Source organism: Silurus aristotelis (genome assembly GCF_946808225.1).
Source record: "Silurus aristotelis genome assembly, chromosome: 19".
Taxonomy (NCBI): Eukaryota; Metazoa; Chordata; class Actinopteri; order Siluriformes; family Siluridae; genus Silurus; species Silurus aristotelis.
In genome coordinates this window covers 9,950,993-9,970,369 of record NC_139592.1, presented here as the reverse complement: position 1 = coordinate 9,970,369, position 19,377 = coordinate 9,950,993, and the positions used below count along the sequence as shown (strand labels likewise).

General features: G+C 37.0%; 3 protein-coding genes and 1 long non-coding RNA gene across 4 annotated transcripts; 1 reads left to right on the top strand and 3 right to left on the bottom strand.

The window, feature by feature from the left end:
* Positions 1-2,986: 2,986 nt before the first annotated feature.
* LOC310742098 (transcription factor HES-5-like) lies at positions 2,987-4,264 on the top strand. Its single transcript, XM_083570730.1, has 2 exons — positions 2,987-3,094; positions 3,207-4,264. The coding sequence occupies exons 1-2, from the start codon at positions 3,032-3,034 to the stop codon at positions 3,621-3,623; spliced, it is 480 nt and encodes a 159-aa protein (XP_083426856.1). The 5' UTR covers positions 2,987-3,031; the 3' UTR covers positions 3,624-4,264.
* Positions 4,265-5,153: 889 nt separating this feature from the next.
* LOC310742099 lies at positions 5,154-6,584 on the bottom strand. Its single transcript, XR_014538144.1, has 2 exons — positions 6,466-6,584; positions 5,154-6,345 (listed from the first exon to the last, which is right to left on the bottom strand). It is a non-coding gene; the product is annotated as an uncharacterized lncRNA (long non-coding RNA).
* Positions 6,585-9,212: 2,628 nt separating this feature from the next.
* Positions 9,213-10,478, bottom strand: LOC310742095 (transcription factor HES-5-like). Its single transcript, XM_083570726.1, has 2 exons — positions 10,346-10,478; positions 9,213-10,232 (listed from the first exon to the last, which is right to left on the bottom strand). Exons 1-2 carry the CDS (start codon positions 10,406-10,408, stop codon positions 9,813-9,815), a joined length of 483 nt encoding a protein of 160 aa, XP_083426852.1. The 5' UTR covers positions 10,409-10,478; the 3' UTR covers positions 9,213-9,812.
* Positions 10,479-17,528: 7,050 nt separating this feature from the next.
* LOC310742096 (transcription factor HES-5-like) lies at positions 17,529-19,131 on the bottom strand. Its single transcript, XM_083570727.1, has 2 exons — positions 18,875-19,131; positions 17,529-18,761 (listed from the first exon to the last, which is right to left on the bottom strand). The coding sequence occupies exons 1-2, from the start codon at positions 18,935-18,937 to the stop codon at positions 18,342-18,344; spliced, it is 483 nt and encodes a 160-aa protein (XP_083426853.1). The 5' UTR covers positions 18,938-19,131; the 3' UTR covers positions 17,529-18,341.
* Between the last annotated feature and the right edge of the window lie 246 nt (positions 19,132-19,377).

Here is a 19,377-nt window from a genome sequence, read left to right as displayed (position 1 = left end):
AAACACAGCGTGTGAACATTTGCTTGGATTTATTTCGAGATTTGGTGCTTAAAATCTTCGTCATTAAATCGTTCGTCATTAAAGAACACTTCCCGGTCCCCCAGAATCACTTTATATATATATATATATATATATATATATATATATATATATATATATATATATATATATATATATATAGAGAGAGAGAGAGAGAGAGAGAGAGAGAGAGAGAGAGAGAGAGAGAGAGAGAGAGAGAGAAAGAGAGAGAGATTTTTTTACATCCAGTGAGATTAATGTGGGATTCAGATTGAAATCGCGGCGCGGGGACACCCACGTGCCGGTTTCGGGAAATGACACTGAGCCCGGAAACGTGTTTGATTTGATAAGCAGTGTGCGGCACGCGAGTCAGAAAATGCGATCACACCTGTGTTTGAAATAAACAGCGCTATGAGTGTCTGAACAAAGAGACGGAGCAGTGACAGAAGGGTGTGAAATGTAGCACGTGTGAGCGGTGCTGCTGTGCATGTGCCTCCCACGCTTTTCACTATCAGCACCAGACACTTTGTCTGCACGCGCTGAGGGGCGAGACGCATGGCTTTTATTTTACATTCAAAATGACCATCGCCTGGCTGAGTGTGTGTGTGTGTGTGTGTGTGTGTGTGTGTGTGTGTGTGTGTGTGTGTGTGTGTGTGGTGTGGTGGTGGTGGTGGTGGGGGGGGAGCTAGGCCTGCTGTCTAAACTTTATATTTAAAAAAAGTATACTGTAGATCTGATCAACACCAATAGTCCTGCCTATCAACACACAAATACACAAAACTAATATGCAAATTATTCTTTCTTATAGTATTTACATGGATCATGATCAGAAATGAATAAAAAAAAACTTTGAAGACCAAAGTATATTTAATAGTAAAGTGTTTTGAATCAGTTGTTTAGGATTTTAAACAAGTTTATTAGAGGAACAGAGCATGTTGGACTTTTTGGATACAAGGTGAGAAAGAAATAATTGAGTTGATTTGGACATGTGCAGAGGAGAGACATGTGGTATATCGGTAGAAGAATGAGGATGGAGCCACCAGGAAAGAGGACAAGAGAAAGGCCAAGGAGGAGGTTTATGGATGTAGTAAGGGAAGACATGAAGGTAGTTGGTTTGAAAGAGGCAGATGTAGAGAAAAGAGGAGTATGGAGACCGATGATTCGCTGTGGCCGAAAGAAGAAGAGGATTTGATTGAGTGGTTGATAAAATGGATCCAAGTCGATTTGTGTAAATAAATGTTTAATATGGATATATTATAAACATCTGATTCAGTGGATTTCTAAATTGTATTTAATATTAAGTTTAATTCGTATTGTGAGGTAAGTGTTCAATGATTTAGACTTTTGTACAAAATATAATTTGTTTCACATCAAGAATTTTATGGCTTATATGTATTATGTACTGCCTAAAAGCTTACATAATTGCCATTTTGGGCTGTAGTGAATAAGCCATAGCTTCTATTTCTTATGCACCGACAACAGGTGGGTCAATCCAAGGCCAATGACCTTTGCTGAGGATCCCACCCTCCTATGTCACAGACTAAATAACACCAGAAGCACACAAGTGCACTGAATGCTCCTTCAGAAATGTTTGTGCAGACTTACCTCGCAATACAAAATATAGTAAATACTAAATACAATTAATAATATATATATATATATATATATATATATATATATATATATATATATATATATATATATATATATATTTTTTTTTTTTTTTTTTTTTAATTTATATATATACTGTACACTATACACTGTATTTTTTTCATATTTAGGACTTAAACCATGCTTGACTGTTTATATACAATCAATGTGTTTGCATCCTGAATCCAAAAAAATGCATTCATATAGAGACCACAATGTAGTTAGACTCCCACAAAGTCTGTGTGAGAGGACTATCTTCCCTTTCCCACAGTCTACCTTCAATAAGGAGACAAAAGAAGTGTGTCTTGTTACACATCACATTAGCCATGGTCTTTGATCTCCCTTTGTTTAAGGGTGAGCTTTACGCAGCAAGACCATCTGGACCCAAAGTGCTGATACGTTCCCAAGCCTTTACCAAGATTTCTAACATTCTTTAAAGACATATGCAGAACTTCAAAAACTAAAAGCATATTTATGCATAAAACATGACAGAAGGCCTATATAGAAGAGCACAGAAGAGCTATAAATGACTAACAAGCAAGAGATTATATTCACAAATAGAAAAATCAGAACAGATACAATCTCATTCATTTATTTTTTTGCAGTTAAAATCTGTATTTTGGTACTTGTCAATATTTTTGCACCCAAAAAAAAAAAATTGTTAAAAAGCCCGTGAGATGCCAAACAGAGCATGCTAAATAGATTAGATATAGATCAATGGAATATATCTTGAACATGCAATGAAGAAAATCATTTGCAAAGCAAGCATACTGATTCTATCCTTAATCTAATGAACCAGTATCTGTAAGTGGATAACGGTGTCTTCCAAATGCTTCAACATTACATTTACATGTAAGTGTTTATGCTATATATGTCAAGAGAGTCAATCTTTTAACTATATTGCCTGAACATATGCTTTAATGAGACACATCTACACAACTCTGAACGAGTGTGCAGACTATGGGGAAAAGTCATGCAAACCTGTTATTGATCTATGTCCCAATGGATATCTTACTTTTGAAAGCACATGGTAGCACACACACCCATCTTACAATGGTCGAAAGAGTGTTGGAATTCCCACCTTCCCACACACTTTTTACCACACACCCAGCTGTCCACCGGCTGCCCAGAGATGGACTCGTTGTTTTTTGAGTAATACACACTAATTGAGCATGTGGCCTAACCTCTGGTCTTTAGTTCATGCCAAGCTCCCTTATTGGCTGAAAACTGTGAGAACCTCCAGCAAACCCAGGACTCACACATTCATATGGAGATTAGAGAGTATAAATAGAGAGGGAGAGAAAGAGAGCTCATCACAGCTCAGACCTTCTCCTCACAGAGAACTTACAGAAGAAACACAGTCATGGCTCCTACAATTACTGCATCAGTGGTCAACTCCAACCACCTTCTTTCAATGAATAATAAGGTAAATATACTAAACCATGATATGGTATTTAACTTCATTTCTCATTTTATTAAGAATGTGCCTGTTTTTGTGTGATCAGTGTTATAAACAAATCTTTCTGTTCTGTCTGTAGTTGAGAAAGCCAATAGTGGAGAAAATGCGTAGAGAACGCATCAACAGCAGCATCGAGAAGCTCAAGTCTTTACTGGGGGCAGAATTCCTAAAGCAACAGCCTGATTCCAGACAGGAGAAAGCCGACATCCTGGAGATGACACTTTCTTTCCTGAGACAGCAACAGCAGTCACATAAGAGTTCGAGTTCCAATGCAGCTAATGAAGGCTACAGCAGGTGTGTGCAGGATGCCATCAACTTCCTGTCTCAGTGTAAAGTGCATACTCAGACCCAGAGAAAACTCCTGAGCCATTTCCTCACCATGCAGCCTTCAGTGGAGAAGAGCAGAAGTGTCATTTCTCAGTTCAGCTCTCCAGCCTGTAAGATCAGCAGCAAAGAGGAGACTACAGGCTGCAGGGGACTTTGGAGACCCTGGTAGAGCTTCATAGACACTTTACCATCAGGAAACCAACTTACAAATGCCATATTGGCATTGAGTAGTTTCCTAAATGTGTTAGAATATTTTTGTCCAACTTTTCATGGGCAGAATATGACAAGTTGCTTTTATTGTAAGAAAGCATGTGTAGATGTTTCTTTGTATTTTGAAACAAAGGAAAACTGCTCTTTTAAGGACTTCTTAAAATTCTAATATCCTGTGTTGGGTATTAGGTTTCTGCATTTGCAGAATGTATGTGTGATTTAATTTGACTAAATCTTTTACTCCTTCTTATATTATAATTCTTACTGTGTAAGAAAATATTTTAATGAAGTACAAAAATTAGGAATTTAATTTGAACAAATTATTGTTCTGTTGAATATCTGTGTATCTTTTACACTTAATGCCAACATTTCTTTGTTGATTAGAAAAATGCATGTTTCGGGATGTGCTTTATTGTTTTAGCTACATTAGCTGTGTGCACTTTTTAAGGAATTAATTGTGAGACTACAGATGTTGTCAGATTCACAGATTCCACCCTGAAAATAACTTGAATTTGCTTTCAGTGAAGGGCATATTGTCAGTATTGTCTTGTCAACTAATATAACATGCACAATAAACAAAAAAACCTAATAATACATCAAAATGGACTTGATGAATAATTTTCTTGTGTCTAATATTTTATTTTAAATATCAAATCAAGCTTTCATTTTTTTTCATATTCTAAACATTTTCAAAATTTTCACCTCATTAACTTCAAATTTAAACATTTAACAATTCCTACCACTTAACCAGCTCTCTGCCATCACATAACATCAAAATAATATTAACTTGGGAAAGTGACGGCTAACACACAAAGCCAGCCATTGCATCTTTTCAAACTTGGAGTGCATCATTCAGGAGACTTTACTGTCCTCTTTTGCATTCGTGAGCTCACAGGTTACTATGATTGTAGTAGGCATAGTTGACAGGCTAATGTCATAATGCTATCCATCTCACTCTGTGTGCGGGGCCAGTTTTGATGTTTGATATTTGATGTTCCAGCCACAGATAGCTATATTATTGTTGGGAACACAATCACCTGGTCATCTGTAATAAGACATTAACACGTAATACCAAACAATATAGTTGTATTACATATGCATAAAATATAGTCATTTGATAATAGCAGAATAATGATGTATAAGTAATAGTGTTTAACAACAAAGCCATTGAGGTATGCCTTACAGAAAACTCAATGAATACAGTGTTACAGTGCCAAATCAACAACACTGTATTGTATATTCAGTTAAATATACAGTTTAACTGAACATCTGTGACCACTGTTTGTCTTTTTTTTTTTTTTTAACTTAAATTTTCTTTACTTAAAAATCTCATATAAAATTCAAAGTGAGTTTACTACTCATTCATTATTTATTTATTAAGATTCAATGTCATTTTGACCACTTTAATTTTCTCTAAAGACCTAGAGATAAAGCAAATGATATCTGAAATATCCATGTTTCTTTAATAATCATACACCTGGAACCTTGCTTTGTCAGCAAATGAAACAATTTATTGGATTATTATTATTGAGTAATATTTATTAATTGAAATACATTTGGAGTATTATATTAATATCCAGCACTTAGATTTATTATAGATATCTTATTTCTGGGTATTGATGCTATAAACAGGATATTTAAATATTCATTGTGGGTAAAGATAAAACAGGGAGAAAAACTATATTTATAAACATGAAATCATCTTTAATGATTTACATTCACCGCCTTGAATCAAATGACAGAAATACTTATATGGTCTGACAGAGACTTCACCATTCACTCTTTTGCAGTCAAACATACTTATAACTCTAAAAAAACAAAGGCACTTAGAAATATAGAATTATTTCCAACAATAACTGTTTAATACACAAGATCCTTAGATCTATTTATAGACAAATAACAAAAACAGATTTCCTCTTATTATGAGTGGTAGTAAAGAGCAAAATTATCCTGAGATAACAGATTACACGTTGAAGAGAGCTACATCATTATGATGGCAAATAATTATAAATCATTAATCATTAATTAATGCAGCATTTTTAATTAAAAACAGAATTTAACAATTCTGTAAATTTATAGAGCTACAATCCCAACATGGGCTGTTTTTATGGGCTAAATATACTTCTTGCGTAGCAAGAATGTGACATAGTGAGGTGGAAACATCTAAACATGCTTCTCCACACTGAAAGCAACTTATTCTGTCCATGAAAAGTTGGACAAAATTAAACATTTAGGAAACTATAGTCAATGCCAATGTGGCATTTGTAAGTTGGTTTCCTGAGGGTCCATGATGCTCTACAAGGGTCTCCAAAGTCCCCTGCAACCTGGAGTCTCCTCTTTGCTGCTGATCTGACAGGCTGGAGAGCTGAACTGAGGAATGACACTTCTGCTCTTCTCCACTGAAGGCTGCATAGTGAGGAAATGGCTCTGGACTGAGTGTGCACTTGACACTGGAAGTTGATGGCGTCCTGCACACACCTGCTGTAGCCTTCCTTAACTGCTGTGGAGCTTGACTTTGTGTATGACTGCTTCTGTTGCTGTCTCAGGAAAGAAAGTGTCATCTCCAGGATGTCAGCTTTCTCCTTTCTGGAATCAGGCTGTTGCTTTAGAAATTCTCCAGCAGAGACTTGAGCTTCTCCATGCTGCGGTTGATGCGTTCTCTACGCATTTTCTCCACTATACTACAGACAGAACAGAAAGATTCGTTTAATCACAACAATCCTATAAATGTATATACATATTCAAATCTTAATCAAATATAAACTAAACCCAGGCACAATATCACAATTTAGTATATTTACCTTATTATTCAGTAAAAGAAGGTGGTTGGAGTTGATCACTAATGCAGTGATTGTAGGAGCCATGACTGTGTTTCTTCTGTTAGTTCTCTGTGAGGAGAAGGTCTGAGCTGTGATGAGCTTTCTTTCTCTCCCTCTCTATTTATACTCTCTAATCTCCATATGAATGTGTGAGTCCTGGTTTTGCTGGAGGTTCTCACAGTCTTCAGCCAATAAGGGAACTTGGCTGTGACTAAAGACCAGAAGGCCGTCCACATGCCACATGCTCAATCATTGTGTATTACCTAGGAAACAGTGAGTCTATCTCTGGGCAGCAGGTGGAGAAGTGTGCAAGAAAGAGAGGTCTTGGAAAGTGAAGACCTCGACCTGATGGGTTTAAATTGTATATGGCATGTGCCACTACAACATAAGGAGTAACACACTTCCGCCTTGTTGTTGTTTGTAAAAGAAAATCCATGGTGCTGTAGAGAGATATTTACCACTTCACATGTTCACATGTATATATATATATATATATATATATATATATATATATATATATATATATATATATATATATATATATATATATATATATATACAGTAGATCAAGGACCGTGACGTCGGAGCGACGTGGGGCCGCCTTCCCGTGGGCTCACCACCTGCAGGAGGGACTGTAAGGGACCGGTGCTGAGAGGATTGGGCAGCAGTCAAAGGCGGGGGCCTTGACAGCCTGATCCCTGGACACAGAGAAGTGTCTGGGGAATCTGCTTAGACTGCTGCCCCCGCGACCCGAATTATGGATAAGCGGGAGAAGATGAAATGAAATGAAATGAAATATATATACAGTACAGACCAAAAGTTTGGACACACCTGCTCATTCAAAGAGTTTTCTTTATTTTCATGACTATGAAAATTGTAGAGTTACACTGAAGGCATCAAAACTATGAATTAACACATGTGGAATTATATAGATAACAAAAAAGTGAACTGAAAATATGTCATATTGTAGGTTCTTCAAAGTAGGCATCAAGAGAATGCCAAGAGTGTGCAAAGTAGTAATCTAAGCAAAAGATGGCTACTTTGAAGAACCTACAATACGACATATTTTCAGTTGTGTCACACTTTTTTGTTATGTATATAATATATAATTCCACATGTGTTCATTCATAGTTTTGATGCCTTCAGTGTGACTCTACAATTTTCATAGTCATGAAAATAAAGAAAACTCTTTGAATGAGAAGGTGTGTCGAAACTTTTGGTCTGTACTGTATATACACACACATATATATATACACACACAGTCTTTTAACTGTGTATATATATGTAGTGACTGATAAACTAATTGGTGACATTATTTCAAGTAAAAGTGAAGGGAAAGGCAAACATTTATACAACTTGCTTGATCCTAAGGGTCTCCATTGTGTTCTTTGGACATGTGGTTCCCTTAATGAGACACACTTCTATTCATGTCTGGGGTTGTAACTGGAGAAAGTGTGGGAACGCTCTGAAGAGTGCAGTCTGAGTCCTTTGTTGTTCCCATAGGCCTGCCTTTAATTGTATGCACACTTCATGTGCTACCTGTTGTTGTGATAGTGTTATGTTCTGTCAGAATTTACATTACAAACCATTTAGGTATAAAGATTATTAAGAATATGTCCTAAACCCTTTATTGTTTCTTTACTGTATCATCAAACAATTTCACACAAGTTTTGTGATTGAGCTCAACCCTAGGTTTAAATTATTGGCACACACGTGTTCTGTGTATCTTAAACCCACTCACACACTCACAAACCTTTCACATATACCTGTCTGTCCATCTGCTGCACAGAGATGCACTCATTGTTTCCTGAGTAGTACACACTTCATTGAGCATGTGGTTGATCCTCTGATCTTTAGTCCTCTTCTGAGCTCCCTCATTGGCTGAAGACTGTGAGAAACTCAGAGCTCAGATTTTCTCCTCACAGAGAACTAACAGAAGAAACACAGTCATGGCTCCTACAATCCCTGCACCAGTGATCAACTCCAACCACCTTCTTTTACTGAATAATAAGGTAAATATACATGTGGTAAGAGGACTGGCCTAAAAAGACTAAATGAATATATGAATGGACAGGAGTTCAATTCAGGGTGTATTCCCACATTCTATTAACTGTTCATGCAATTTGGCTCCAAAACCCATCATAACCCTGACCAGGTTACAGCAATTGTTTTAACTGTAGCAAATGTCTAAAGCACTTGGATGAAACAAACCATAGTTACACTTTCTGCATATGCATTTTTTTTTTTATGTTTCTTAGACAGGTATATATTTTCACAAAGTATTTACAATTGCATACTCATTATTTTTGGGATGATTTTTAATTGATTTAATTGTGATTTAACACGTGAAAGTGCAAAATACATTATTTTTTTATTATGACCCAAAGTTTTAATCAATAATGTGATATAAGTTCATACTAATGTCTGGGCCTATCACGTATATTGCAATGCCACTGAACACTGATGAGATATCTGTTTTAATTATAAACATATTTGGTCAGTAGTAACTAGTTTTTATTTAATTCTTTTTTTTAAATAGTTGAAAAGAAGGTTTTGGGCTTATGATAATTTTACCAGATATCAATCAGTGTTTGACTAATGAATATCAAGTCAAGTCAAGTCAAGTCAAGTTTATTTAGACACATTTTATTCATTGTTGTTAATCAATAAGAAACATGATATGTGGTGTTCAATAAGTAACTCATTGAGATAATATTGATTTTTTCATTTGTATTTAATTTCAGAAAATATTTGTCAGTGGTACTTCAGCATCCTGACAGCATAACATTGATCACCTTCATAAAGGCAAATTCACATTATTTCTAATTTGGAGAAAAGTTTCAAAAGAAATATAACTCTGCACAACACTGCACAAACTAAAAATAGTGTATCATCAGTGTATAAACAAAACAGAACTCAAATACAGTTCATTTATATTTTACTCCACAGGAGCTAGATATTTCATGGAATGTGAAAAGCATTTCGTACACAAATGTCCAGATAATTATTTGGCTTTATATAATAATGAGCAAAAGCTTTCACTAATGAAAGCAGAATTTAAGTGTACTGCAAATACAGTAAAAGGACATTATGCCCTATATATATATATATATATATATAGATCCAAGATGCATTATTCTTTTGCTTAGTAAGAATTGTGGCAAAATAATGAAGACAATGTTATAGTGCTTTTCCTATATGAAAGCAACTTTGCATATTCAGTCCAAGAAAAGTTGGACAAAAATATTCTAACACATTTAGGAAACTATAGTCAATGCCAATGTGGCATTTGTAAGTTGGTTTCCTGATGGTAAAGTGTCCATGAAGCTCTACCAGGGTCTCCAGAGTCCCCTGCATTCTGGAGTCTCCTCTTTGCTGCTGATCTGACAGGCTGGAGATCTGATCTGAGGAATGACACTTCTGCTCTTCTCCACTGAAGGCTGCATGGTGAGGAAATGGCTCAGGAGTCTTCTCTGGGACTGAGTGTGCACTTGACACTGAGACAGGAAGTTGATGGCGTCCTGCACACACCTGCTGTAGCCTTCATTAGCTGCTGTGGAGCTTGACTTTGTGTATGACTGCTTCTGTTGCTGTCTCAGGAAAGAAAGTGTCATCTCCAGGATGTCAGCTTTCTCCTGTTTGGAATCAGGCTGTTGCTTTAGGAATTCTGCCCCCAGCAGAGACTTGAGCTTCTCCATGCTGCTGTTTATGCGTTCTCTACGCATTTTCTCCACTATTGGCTTTCTCAACTACAGACAGAACAGAAAGATTGGTTTAAAACACTGTTCAACTAATTAAAGATCCAAATAGTAATCAAATACAAACTAAAACCAGGTACAATATTATGGTTTAGTATATTTACCTTATTATTTAGTGGAAGAAGGTGGTTGGAGTTGATCACTGATGCAGTGATTGTAGGAGCCATGGCTGTGTTTCTTCTGTTAGTTCTCTGTGAGGAGAAGATCTGAGCTCTGCTGTGCTCTCTTTCTCTCCCTCTCTCTTCTATTTATACTCTCTAATCTCCATATGAATGTGTGAGTCCTGGGTTTGGTGGAGGTTCTCACAGTCTTCAGCCAATAAGGGAGCTCAGAAGAGGACTAAAGACCAGAGGAACAACCACATGCTCAATGAAGTGTGTATTACTCAGGAAACAATGAGTCCATCCCTGCGCAGCAGATGGACAGCTGGGTGTGTGGTAAACAGTCTGTGGGAAAGTGGCGATTCTGATGTTCACTCATCAGATTTACAGTACACATGTGTGCAGATAACATCAGTCCCATATTTTGAACCAGATATTAAAATCTTAATTTAAAAATGAATTGTTTAAATTAACTTTTAAAACACAATTTTGGAAAATTGTATTTTGCAGTGAAATATATATATATATAAATATATATATATATATATATATATATATATATATATATATATATATATATATATATATACAGTGAGGAAAATAAGTATTTGAACACCCTGCTATTTTGCAAGTTCTCCCACTTAGAAATCATTAAGGGTTCTGAAATTGTCATTGTAGGTGCATGTCCACTGTGAGAGACATAATCTAAAAAAATACAAAATCCAGAAATCACAATATATGATTTTTAATCTATTTATTTGTATGATACAGCTGCAAATAAGTATTTAAACACCTGTCTATCAGGTAGAATTCTGACCCTCAATGACCTGTTAGTCTGCCTTTAAAATGTCCACCTCCACTACATTTATTATCCTAAATTAGATGCACCTGTTTGAGGTCGTTAGCTGCATAAAGACACCTGTCCACTCCAAACAATCAGTAAGAATCCAACTACTAACATGGCCAAGACCAAAGAGCTGTCCAAAGACACTAGAGACAAAATTGTACACCTCCACAAGGCTGGAAAGGGCTACGGGGAAATTGCCAAGCAGCTTGGTGAAAAAAGGTCCACTGTTGGAGCAATCATTAGAAAATGGAAAAAGCTAAACATGACTGTCAATCTTCCTTGGACTGGGGCTCCATGCAAGATCTCACCTCGTGGGGTCTCAATGATCCTAAGGAAGGTGAGAAATCAGCCCAGAACTACACGGGAGGAGCTGGTCAATGACCTGAAAAGAGCTGGGACCACCGTTTCCAAGGTTACTGTTGGTAATACACTAAGACGTCATGGTTTGAAATCATGCATGGCATGGAAGGTTCCCCTGCTTAAACCAGCACATGTCCAGGCACGTCTTAAGTTTGCCAATGACCATTTGGATGATCCAGAGGAGTCATGGGAGAAAGTCATGTGGTCAGATAAGACCAAAATAGAACTTCTGGGTCATAATTCCACTAAACGTGTTTGGAGGAAGAAGAATGATGAGTACCATCCTAAGAACACCATCCCTACTGTGAAGCATGGGGGTGGTAGCATCATGCTTTGGGGGTGTTTTTCTGCAAATGGGACAGGGCGACTGCACTGTATTAAGGAGAGGATGACCGGGGCCATGTATTGTGAGATTTTGGGGAACAACCTCCTTCTCTCAGTTAGAGCATTGAAGATGGGTCGAGGCTGGGTCTTCCAACATGACATTGACCAAAAGCACACAGCCAGGATAACCAAGGAGTGGCTCTGTAAGAAGCATATCAAGGTTCTGGCGTGGCCTAGCCAGTCTCCAGACCTAAACCCAATAGAGAATCTTTGGAGGGAGCTCAAACTCCGTGTTTCTCAGCGACAGGCCAGAAACCTGACTGATCTAGAGAAGATCTGTGTGGAGGAGTGGGCCAAAATCCCTCCTGCAGTGTGTGCAAAGCTGGTGAAAAACTACAGGAAACGTTTGACCTCTGTAATTGCAAACAAAGGCTACTGTACCAAATATTAACATTGACTTTCTCAGGTGTTCAAATACTTATTTGCAGCTGTATCATACAAATAAATAGTTAAAAAAATCATATATTGTGATTTCTGGATTTTTTTTTTAGATTATGTCTCTCACAGTGGACATGCACCTACGATGACAATTTCAGACCCCTCCATGATTTCAAAGTGGGAGAACTTGCAAAATAGCAGGGTGTTCAAATACTTATTTTCCTCACTGTATATATATATATATATATATATATATATATATATATATATATATATATATATATATATATATATATATAAATTACATATATATATATATATATATATATATATATATATATATATATATATATATAAATTTCATATATATATATATATATATATATATATATATATATATATATATATATATAAACCCTAAGAGTTGCACGTGTTGTCAGGGCACGTGCCCATAATGTGACAGAGCTGTTTTTCAGTCACTCTTCCACTGACTGCCTATTGATGGACTTATTGTTTCCTGAGTGATACACATGAACTGAGCATGTGGCTGGCCCTCTGGTCTTTAGTCCCATCTGAACTCCCTTATTGGCTAAAAACTGTGAGAACTTCCAGCAAACCCAGGACTCATTCATATGGAGATTAGAGAGTATAAATAGAGGAAAGAGGGAGCGAGAGCTCAGCACAGCTCAGATCTTCTCCTTACAGAGGACAAACAGAAGAAACACAGCCATGTCTCCTACAATCACTGCATTGGTGATCAACTCCAACCACCTTCTTCTACTAAATAATAAGGTAAATATACTAAACTATTATATAGTGTAAAATTTCATTTCTTATTTAATTTAGAATGTAATATATGTTCATTCATTCATTCATTTTCTTCCGCTTATCCGTAATTCGGGTCGCGGGGGCAGCAGTCTAAGCAGGCCTCCGCCTTCGACTGCTGCCCAATCCTCACAGCACCGTCCCTTACGGTCCCTCCTGCAGGTGGTGAGCCCACGGGAAGGCGGCCCCACGTCACTCCGACGTCACGGACCTTGATATTTCCCTCGTAAGGGACCCCCGGAGCATAGAGGGTTAAGGGCCTTGCTCAAGGGCCCAAGGGTGGCAGCCTGGCGATACCGGGGCTTGAACCCCAGACCTTCCGATCGGCAATCCAGCGCCTTAACCGCTGGAGCCACCACTCCCCCGTAATATATGTTATTACATATTATTTATATATATTCACATGTATAAATGGTCAGTGAATATGAATGAATGAATATGTGCATATATATTTTATACTGTATATATATATATATATATATATATATATATATATATATATATATATATATATATATATATATATATATATATATATATATATATATATATATATATATACACAGTGGGTACGGAAAGTATTCAGACCCCCTTCAATTTTTCACTCTTTGTTATATTGCAGCCATTTGCTAAAATCATTCAAGTTCATTTCTTTTCCTCATTAATGTACACATAGCACCCCATACTGACAGAAAAACACAGAATTGTTGACATTGTTACAGATTTATTAAAAAAGAAAAACTGAAATATCACATGGTCCTAAGTATTCAGACCCTTTGCTCAGTATTTAGTAGAAGCCCCCTTTTGATCTAATACAGCCAGGAGTCTTTTTGGGAAAGATGCAACAAGTCTTTCACACCTGGATTTGGGGATCCTCTGCCATTCCTCCTTGCAGGTCCTCTCCAGTTCTGTCAGGTTGGATGGTAAACGTTGGTGGACAGCCATTTTTAGGTCTCTCCAGAGATGCTCGATTGGGTTTAAGTCAGGGCTCTGGCTGGGCCATTCAAGAACAGTCACGGAGTTGTTGTGAAGCCACTCCTTCGTTATTTTAGCTGTGTGCTTAGGGTCATTGTCTTGTTGGAAGGTAAACCTTCGGCCCAGTCTGAGGTCCAAAGCACTCTGGAGAAGGTTTTTGTCCAGGATATCCCTGTACTTGGCCGCATTCATCTTTCCCTCGATTGCAACCAGTCGTCCTGTCCCTGCAGCTGAAAAACACCCCCACAGCATGATGCTGCCACCACCATGCTTCACTGTTGGGACTGTATTGGACAGGTGATGAGCAGTGCCTGGTTTTCTCCACACATACCGCTTAGAATTAAGGCCAAAAAGTTCTATTTTGGTCTCATCAGACCAGAGAATCTTATTTCTCACCATCTTGGAGTCCTTCAGGTGTTTTTTAGCAAACTTCTTCTTTACCTCTCTCACCAAGGCTCTTCTCCCCCGATAACTCAGTTTGGCCGGACGGCCAGCTCTAGGAAGGGTTCTGGTCGTCCCAAACGTCTTCCATTTGAGGATTATGGAGGCCACTGTGCTCTTAGGAACCTTAAGTGCAGCAGAAATCTTTTTGTAACCTTGGCCAGATCTGTGCCTTGCCATAATTCTGTCTCTGAGCTCTTCAGGCAGTTCCTTTGACCTCATGATTCTCATTTGCTCTGACATGCATTGTGATCTGGAAGGTCTTATATAGACAGGTGTGTGGCTTTCCTAATCAAGTCCAATCAGTATAATTAAACACAGCTGGACTCTAATGAAGGTGTAGAACCATCTCAAGGATGATCAGAAGAAATGGAAAGCACCTGAGTTAAATATATGAGTGTCACAGCAAAGGGTCTGAATACTTAGGACCATGTGATATTTCAGTTTTTCTTTTTTAATAAATCTGCAACAATGTCAACAATTCTGTGTTTTTCTGTCAATATGGGGTGTACATTCGTGAGGAAGAAATGATTTTAGCAAATGGCTGCAATATAACAAAGAGTGAAAAATTTAAGGGGGTCTGAATACTTTCCGTACCCACTGTATATATATATATGGTCAGTGTGATTCAACAAATCTTTCTGTTCCATCTGTAGCTATGAAAGCCAATAGTGGAGAACAAAGCATAAACAACAGCATCGAGAAATCTCTGTTGAAGAGAAAGTTCTGAAGCAACAACTTGATTCCTGACAGGAGAAAGACGGCATCCTGGAGATGACAGTGTTTACCTCTACAACAGCATCAGCAACCACACTGGAAGTTGAGCTGCTCCACTGCAGCTGCTAAAGACTACAGCAGGTGTGTGCAGGACGCCATCAACTTCCTGTCTCAGTGTCACTAGAGAAGACTCCTGAGCCACTTCCTCACCATGCAACCTTCCATGGCGAAGAACATGAGTGTAGCTTTTCAGCTTATCTCTCCAGCCTGGTAGATCAGCATCAAAGAGGAGACTCCAAGATGCAGGAGGACTCTGGTGACCCTGGTAGAGCTTCATGGACACTTTACCATCAGAAAACCAACTTACAAATGACACATTGGCATTGACTATAGTTTCCTAAATGTGTGTTAATATCTTTTTTGTCCAACTTTTCTTTACCAGGACATGACAAGTTGCCTAAATATTGAAAAGCACATGTATTTATATACATCACTGTACCATATACGCACTAAGCAAGAAGAATTGCTACATCCTTTGAAGACGTTTTAACTTTTTTCGTTTCCTGCTTACTATAAGCTCATATTGAGTATTTATTTGCTGCATCGCAGTATAGTAAGAAAATAACTTTTTACATTTACATTTGTGGCATTTAGCAGACGCCCTTATCCAGAGCGTTTTTAAATGTCAGACTGGCATTAATTATGGTTTCTAAAGTGTTGGATTTTTTTTACTGTTTTACATGTGCAGAATCTCAGTTGCTTTCGTTACAAGAATGTATTTGAATTTGTAGATGTGTAGATTCAAAGGTTTTTTCCCTTTACATTTTATTTGTAGCTGAAAGTACCCGTGCTTCGCTACGGAAGGCAGAACGCTAAGCAATATGGCAATAAGCAGTAAGCACTGAGCAGGACTGGATGATCAGAGATCAGAACGTAACGTCAACAAATAACGTACTACCCCTTTGTAGTACCGATACAGGGCAAACTACTGTGAAAATAATTTTTATCGTGCATCTAACATGTAATTAAGAAACAATGTAGTAAGTTTCATTAGAATCCGTACTGTTATTTCGAAGAGTTTACAATGCGTGAGAAATCGCGTTTTTCGCAAGTTAGCCGCGATCCAGGGTGAATTTTTCAAAACCCTTTCTTAGTGAGCACCTAAGACCCAAGAGGAAGGTATGTTCCAAATTTCATTGCAATCCGTTCAGTGGTTTTTGAGATTTCGTGATGAGTGAGTGAGTCAGTCAGTGGTATTTGAGCTTTATATATATAGATAACCATATAGGTTGTCAGCTTTATTTAATTTGCAGACTGCAGTTATACTTCTTACTGTGTAAGAATATATTTTCTATTTGTCATAGTAGATTAATATTTTTATCTGAATTTTTCTTTTTCGAAACTGAACCCTTGAGTGCACAATGTCTGTGACTTTTCCTATTTAACTAAATCTAGCTCCAGTGGAGTAAGACAGAGGTCGCACTGATGCTGTTAAACATCTTGAGACTGACAAAATGCTAATTTGTTATTATTATATTATTTGTTTTATAGAAATATTTTATTGTTAATTCAAACATGAAAAATAACTTTGCCTTCAGTGAAGGTTGTGTACTTTATCATATCGATATGGATCATTAATTTCAATTAAATAATACAAATAATTTCCAATAAGACAAGGAACATGGTCTATGTGTTTGTTTAAGTTATCACAGATATCTCAGATCTCTGTGCATAATGACATAATGACACTGGTGTTTCCAATTATTTAGATGAGATATTGGTTTTGTGCTTATCAGCATATCTTGACTGTCACTTCAGACCATTGTTATAAACCAAAACATGTAAAAATGTGTTCAAATGAACCATACAGCGAACTATGTGCATTTAACCATGAAAACAACACATAGGAGTAACTTTTTTGTCAAAATATCATACATGCTTTATGAGCTACTTGTGACACTCAAATGTGGTTGGCTTGTAAAATACATACATAAACTGCATATCTTACAATATAAGAAAAACTTATCAGTAATATTAATAATATGCTGTTAACATTATTATTATTACTGTCTAACTACTTAATCTCATTAGCATAATTGCTTGAGCCACATCACAATTGGAAATAACTTAATAAAAATCAAATAGAATTTTAAAGGGACCAAAAATATATAGAGACAATTTTAATACTATGTGCTTGCACAGTTTTTAGGGGTCTGAGTTTATTTGTTGTTTTTTTACAGGCACAAAAATGCTGAGTCATTAACGGGAGACCATGAAATTTATTCATGGACCAGGTGTGAAAAGACAGACTTTAGTGTATTCAGTGAAGCTTATGTTTAAATGATACATAGTAAATGTAGGATGTTAACAGAAGTAGGTAGGAAAAGAAAAGAAAAGAAAATGAATCATAGATCATATTGATTGTCAACAATCTGACAATTTTTTATTTTGGTAAAATGACTTTGTGTACTCACAAATAAAGTTACATCATCCCTGACATTCACTAAAGGCAAGATCATGTCATTTCCAGTATGGAAAAGTTTTACATCTGTAATCAACTCACTGACTCACTGAAAAGTGCACCCAGCTAATGTAGCTAAAGAATAAATTATTTCCCAAGAATGAAAAAAAGTCACTATAATTATTATACAGTCAAATGTTTCAGCTGCATTGCTTTGCCTAAGATCAGATATTCATATTCAATATGAATAAAACATGAATGAACCTAAACAACATTAAAATCATATTTCAAAATCCAATCAGTTCTTATTAGTTCTTATTCAATAAGAGATCAAATTAAAAAGCTCACTAGAAAGTGGTTTCTTAGACAGAAACAAAATATCTTTTTAAAATAAAGTTTTTCTTGCATAGATAGAAATTATAATCATTTTTAAGTTTCACAAAACATAGTAATGGAAACTTCAACATGTGCTTTCTCATAAAGAAAGCAACTTTGCATATTCAGTCCAAGAAAAGTTGGACAAAAATATTCTAACACATTTAGGAAACTATAGTCAATGCCAATGTGGCATTTGTAAGTTGGTTTCCTGATGGTAAAGTGTCCATGAAGCTCTACCAGGGTCTCCAGAGTCCCCTGCATCCTGGAGTCTCCTCTTTGCTGCTGATCTGACAGGCTGGAGATCTAATTTGAGGAATGACACTTCTGCTCTTCTCCACTGAAGGCTGCATGGTGAGGAAATGGCTCAGGAGTCTTCTCTGGGACTGAGTGTGCACTTGACACTGAGACAGGAAGTTGATGGCATCCTGCACACACCTGCTGTAGCCTTCATTAGCTGCTGTGGAGCTTGACTTTGTGTATGACTGCTTCTGTTGCTGTCTCAGGAAAGAAAGTGTCATCTCCAGGATGTCAGCTTTCTCCTGTCTGGAATCAGGCTGTTGCTTTAGGAATTCTGCCCCCAGCAGAGACTTGAGCTTCTCCATGCTGCTGTTTATGCGTTCTCTACGTATTTTCTCCACTATTGGCTTTCTCAACTACAGACAGAACAGAAAGATTGGTTTAAAACACTGTTCAACTAATTAAAGATCCAAATAGTAATCAAATACAAACTAAAACCAGGTACAATATTATGGTTTAGTATATTTACCTTATTATTTAGTGGAAGAAGGTGGTTGGAGTTGATCACTGATGCAGTGATTGTAGGAGCCATGGCTGTGTTTCTTCTGTTAGTTCTCTGTAATAAGTAGATCTGAGCTGTGCTGAGCTCTCGCTCCCTCTTTCTTCTATTTATACTCTCTAATTTCCATATGAATGTGTGAGTCCTGGGTTTGGTGGAGGTTCTCACAGTCTTCAGCCAATAAGGGAGCTCGGATGGGAACAAAAGACCAGAGGACCGGCCACAAGCTCAATAATTACTTAGAATTCAATGAAGAGAGCAGGTGAAGTGTCTAAAGATGATAGACAGTAAAATTGTGGTGTGTGAATATGGGAAACCAGTGATCTTGTAGATTTTTAAGCAGCTGCAGTCTGTCTGTCAAACTAACTATTGGCTGCATAAATATTTTACATTACATGATTATGCATAACAAATTTGTCCTAAGAAATTATCCTTACTTTTTAGCTCCTCTCTTAAATTTTAAACAATCACTA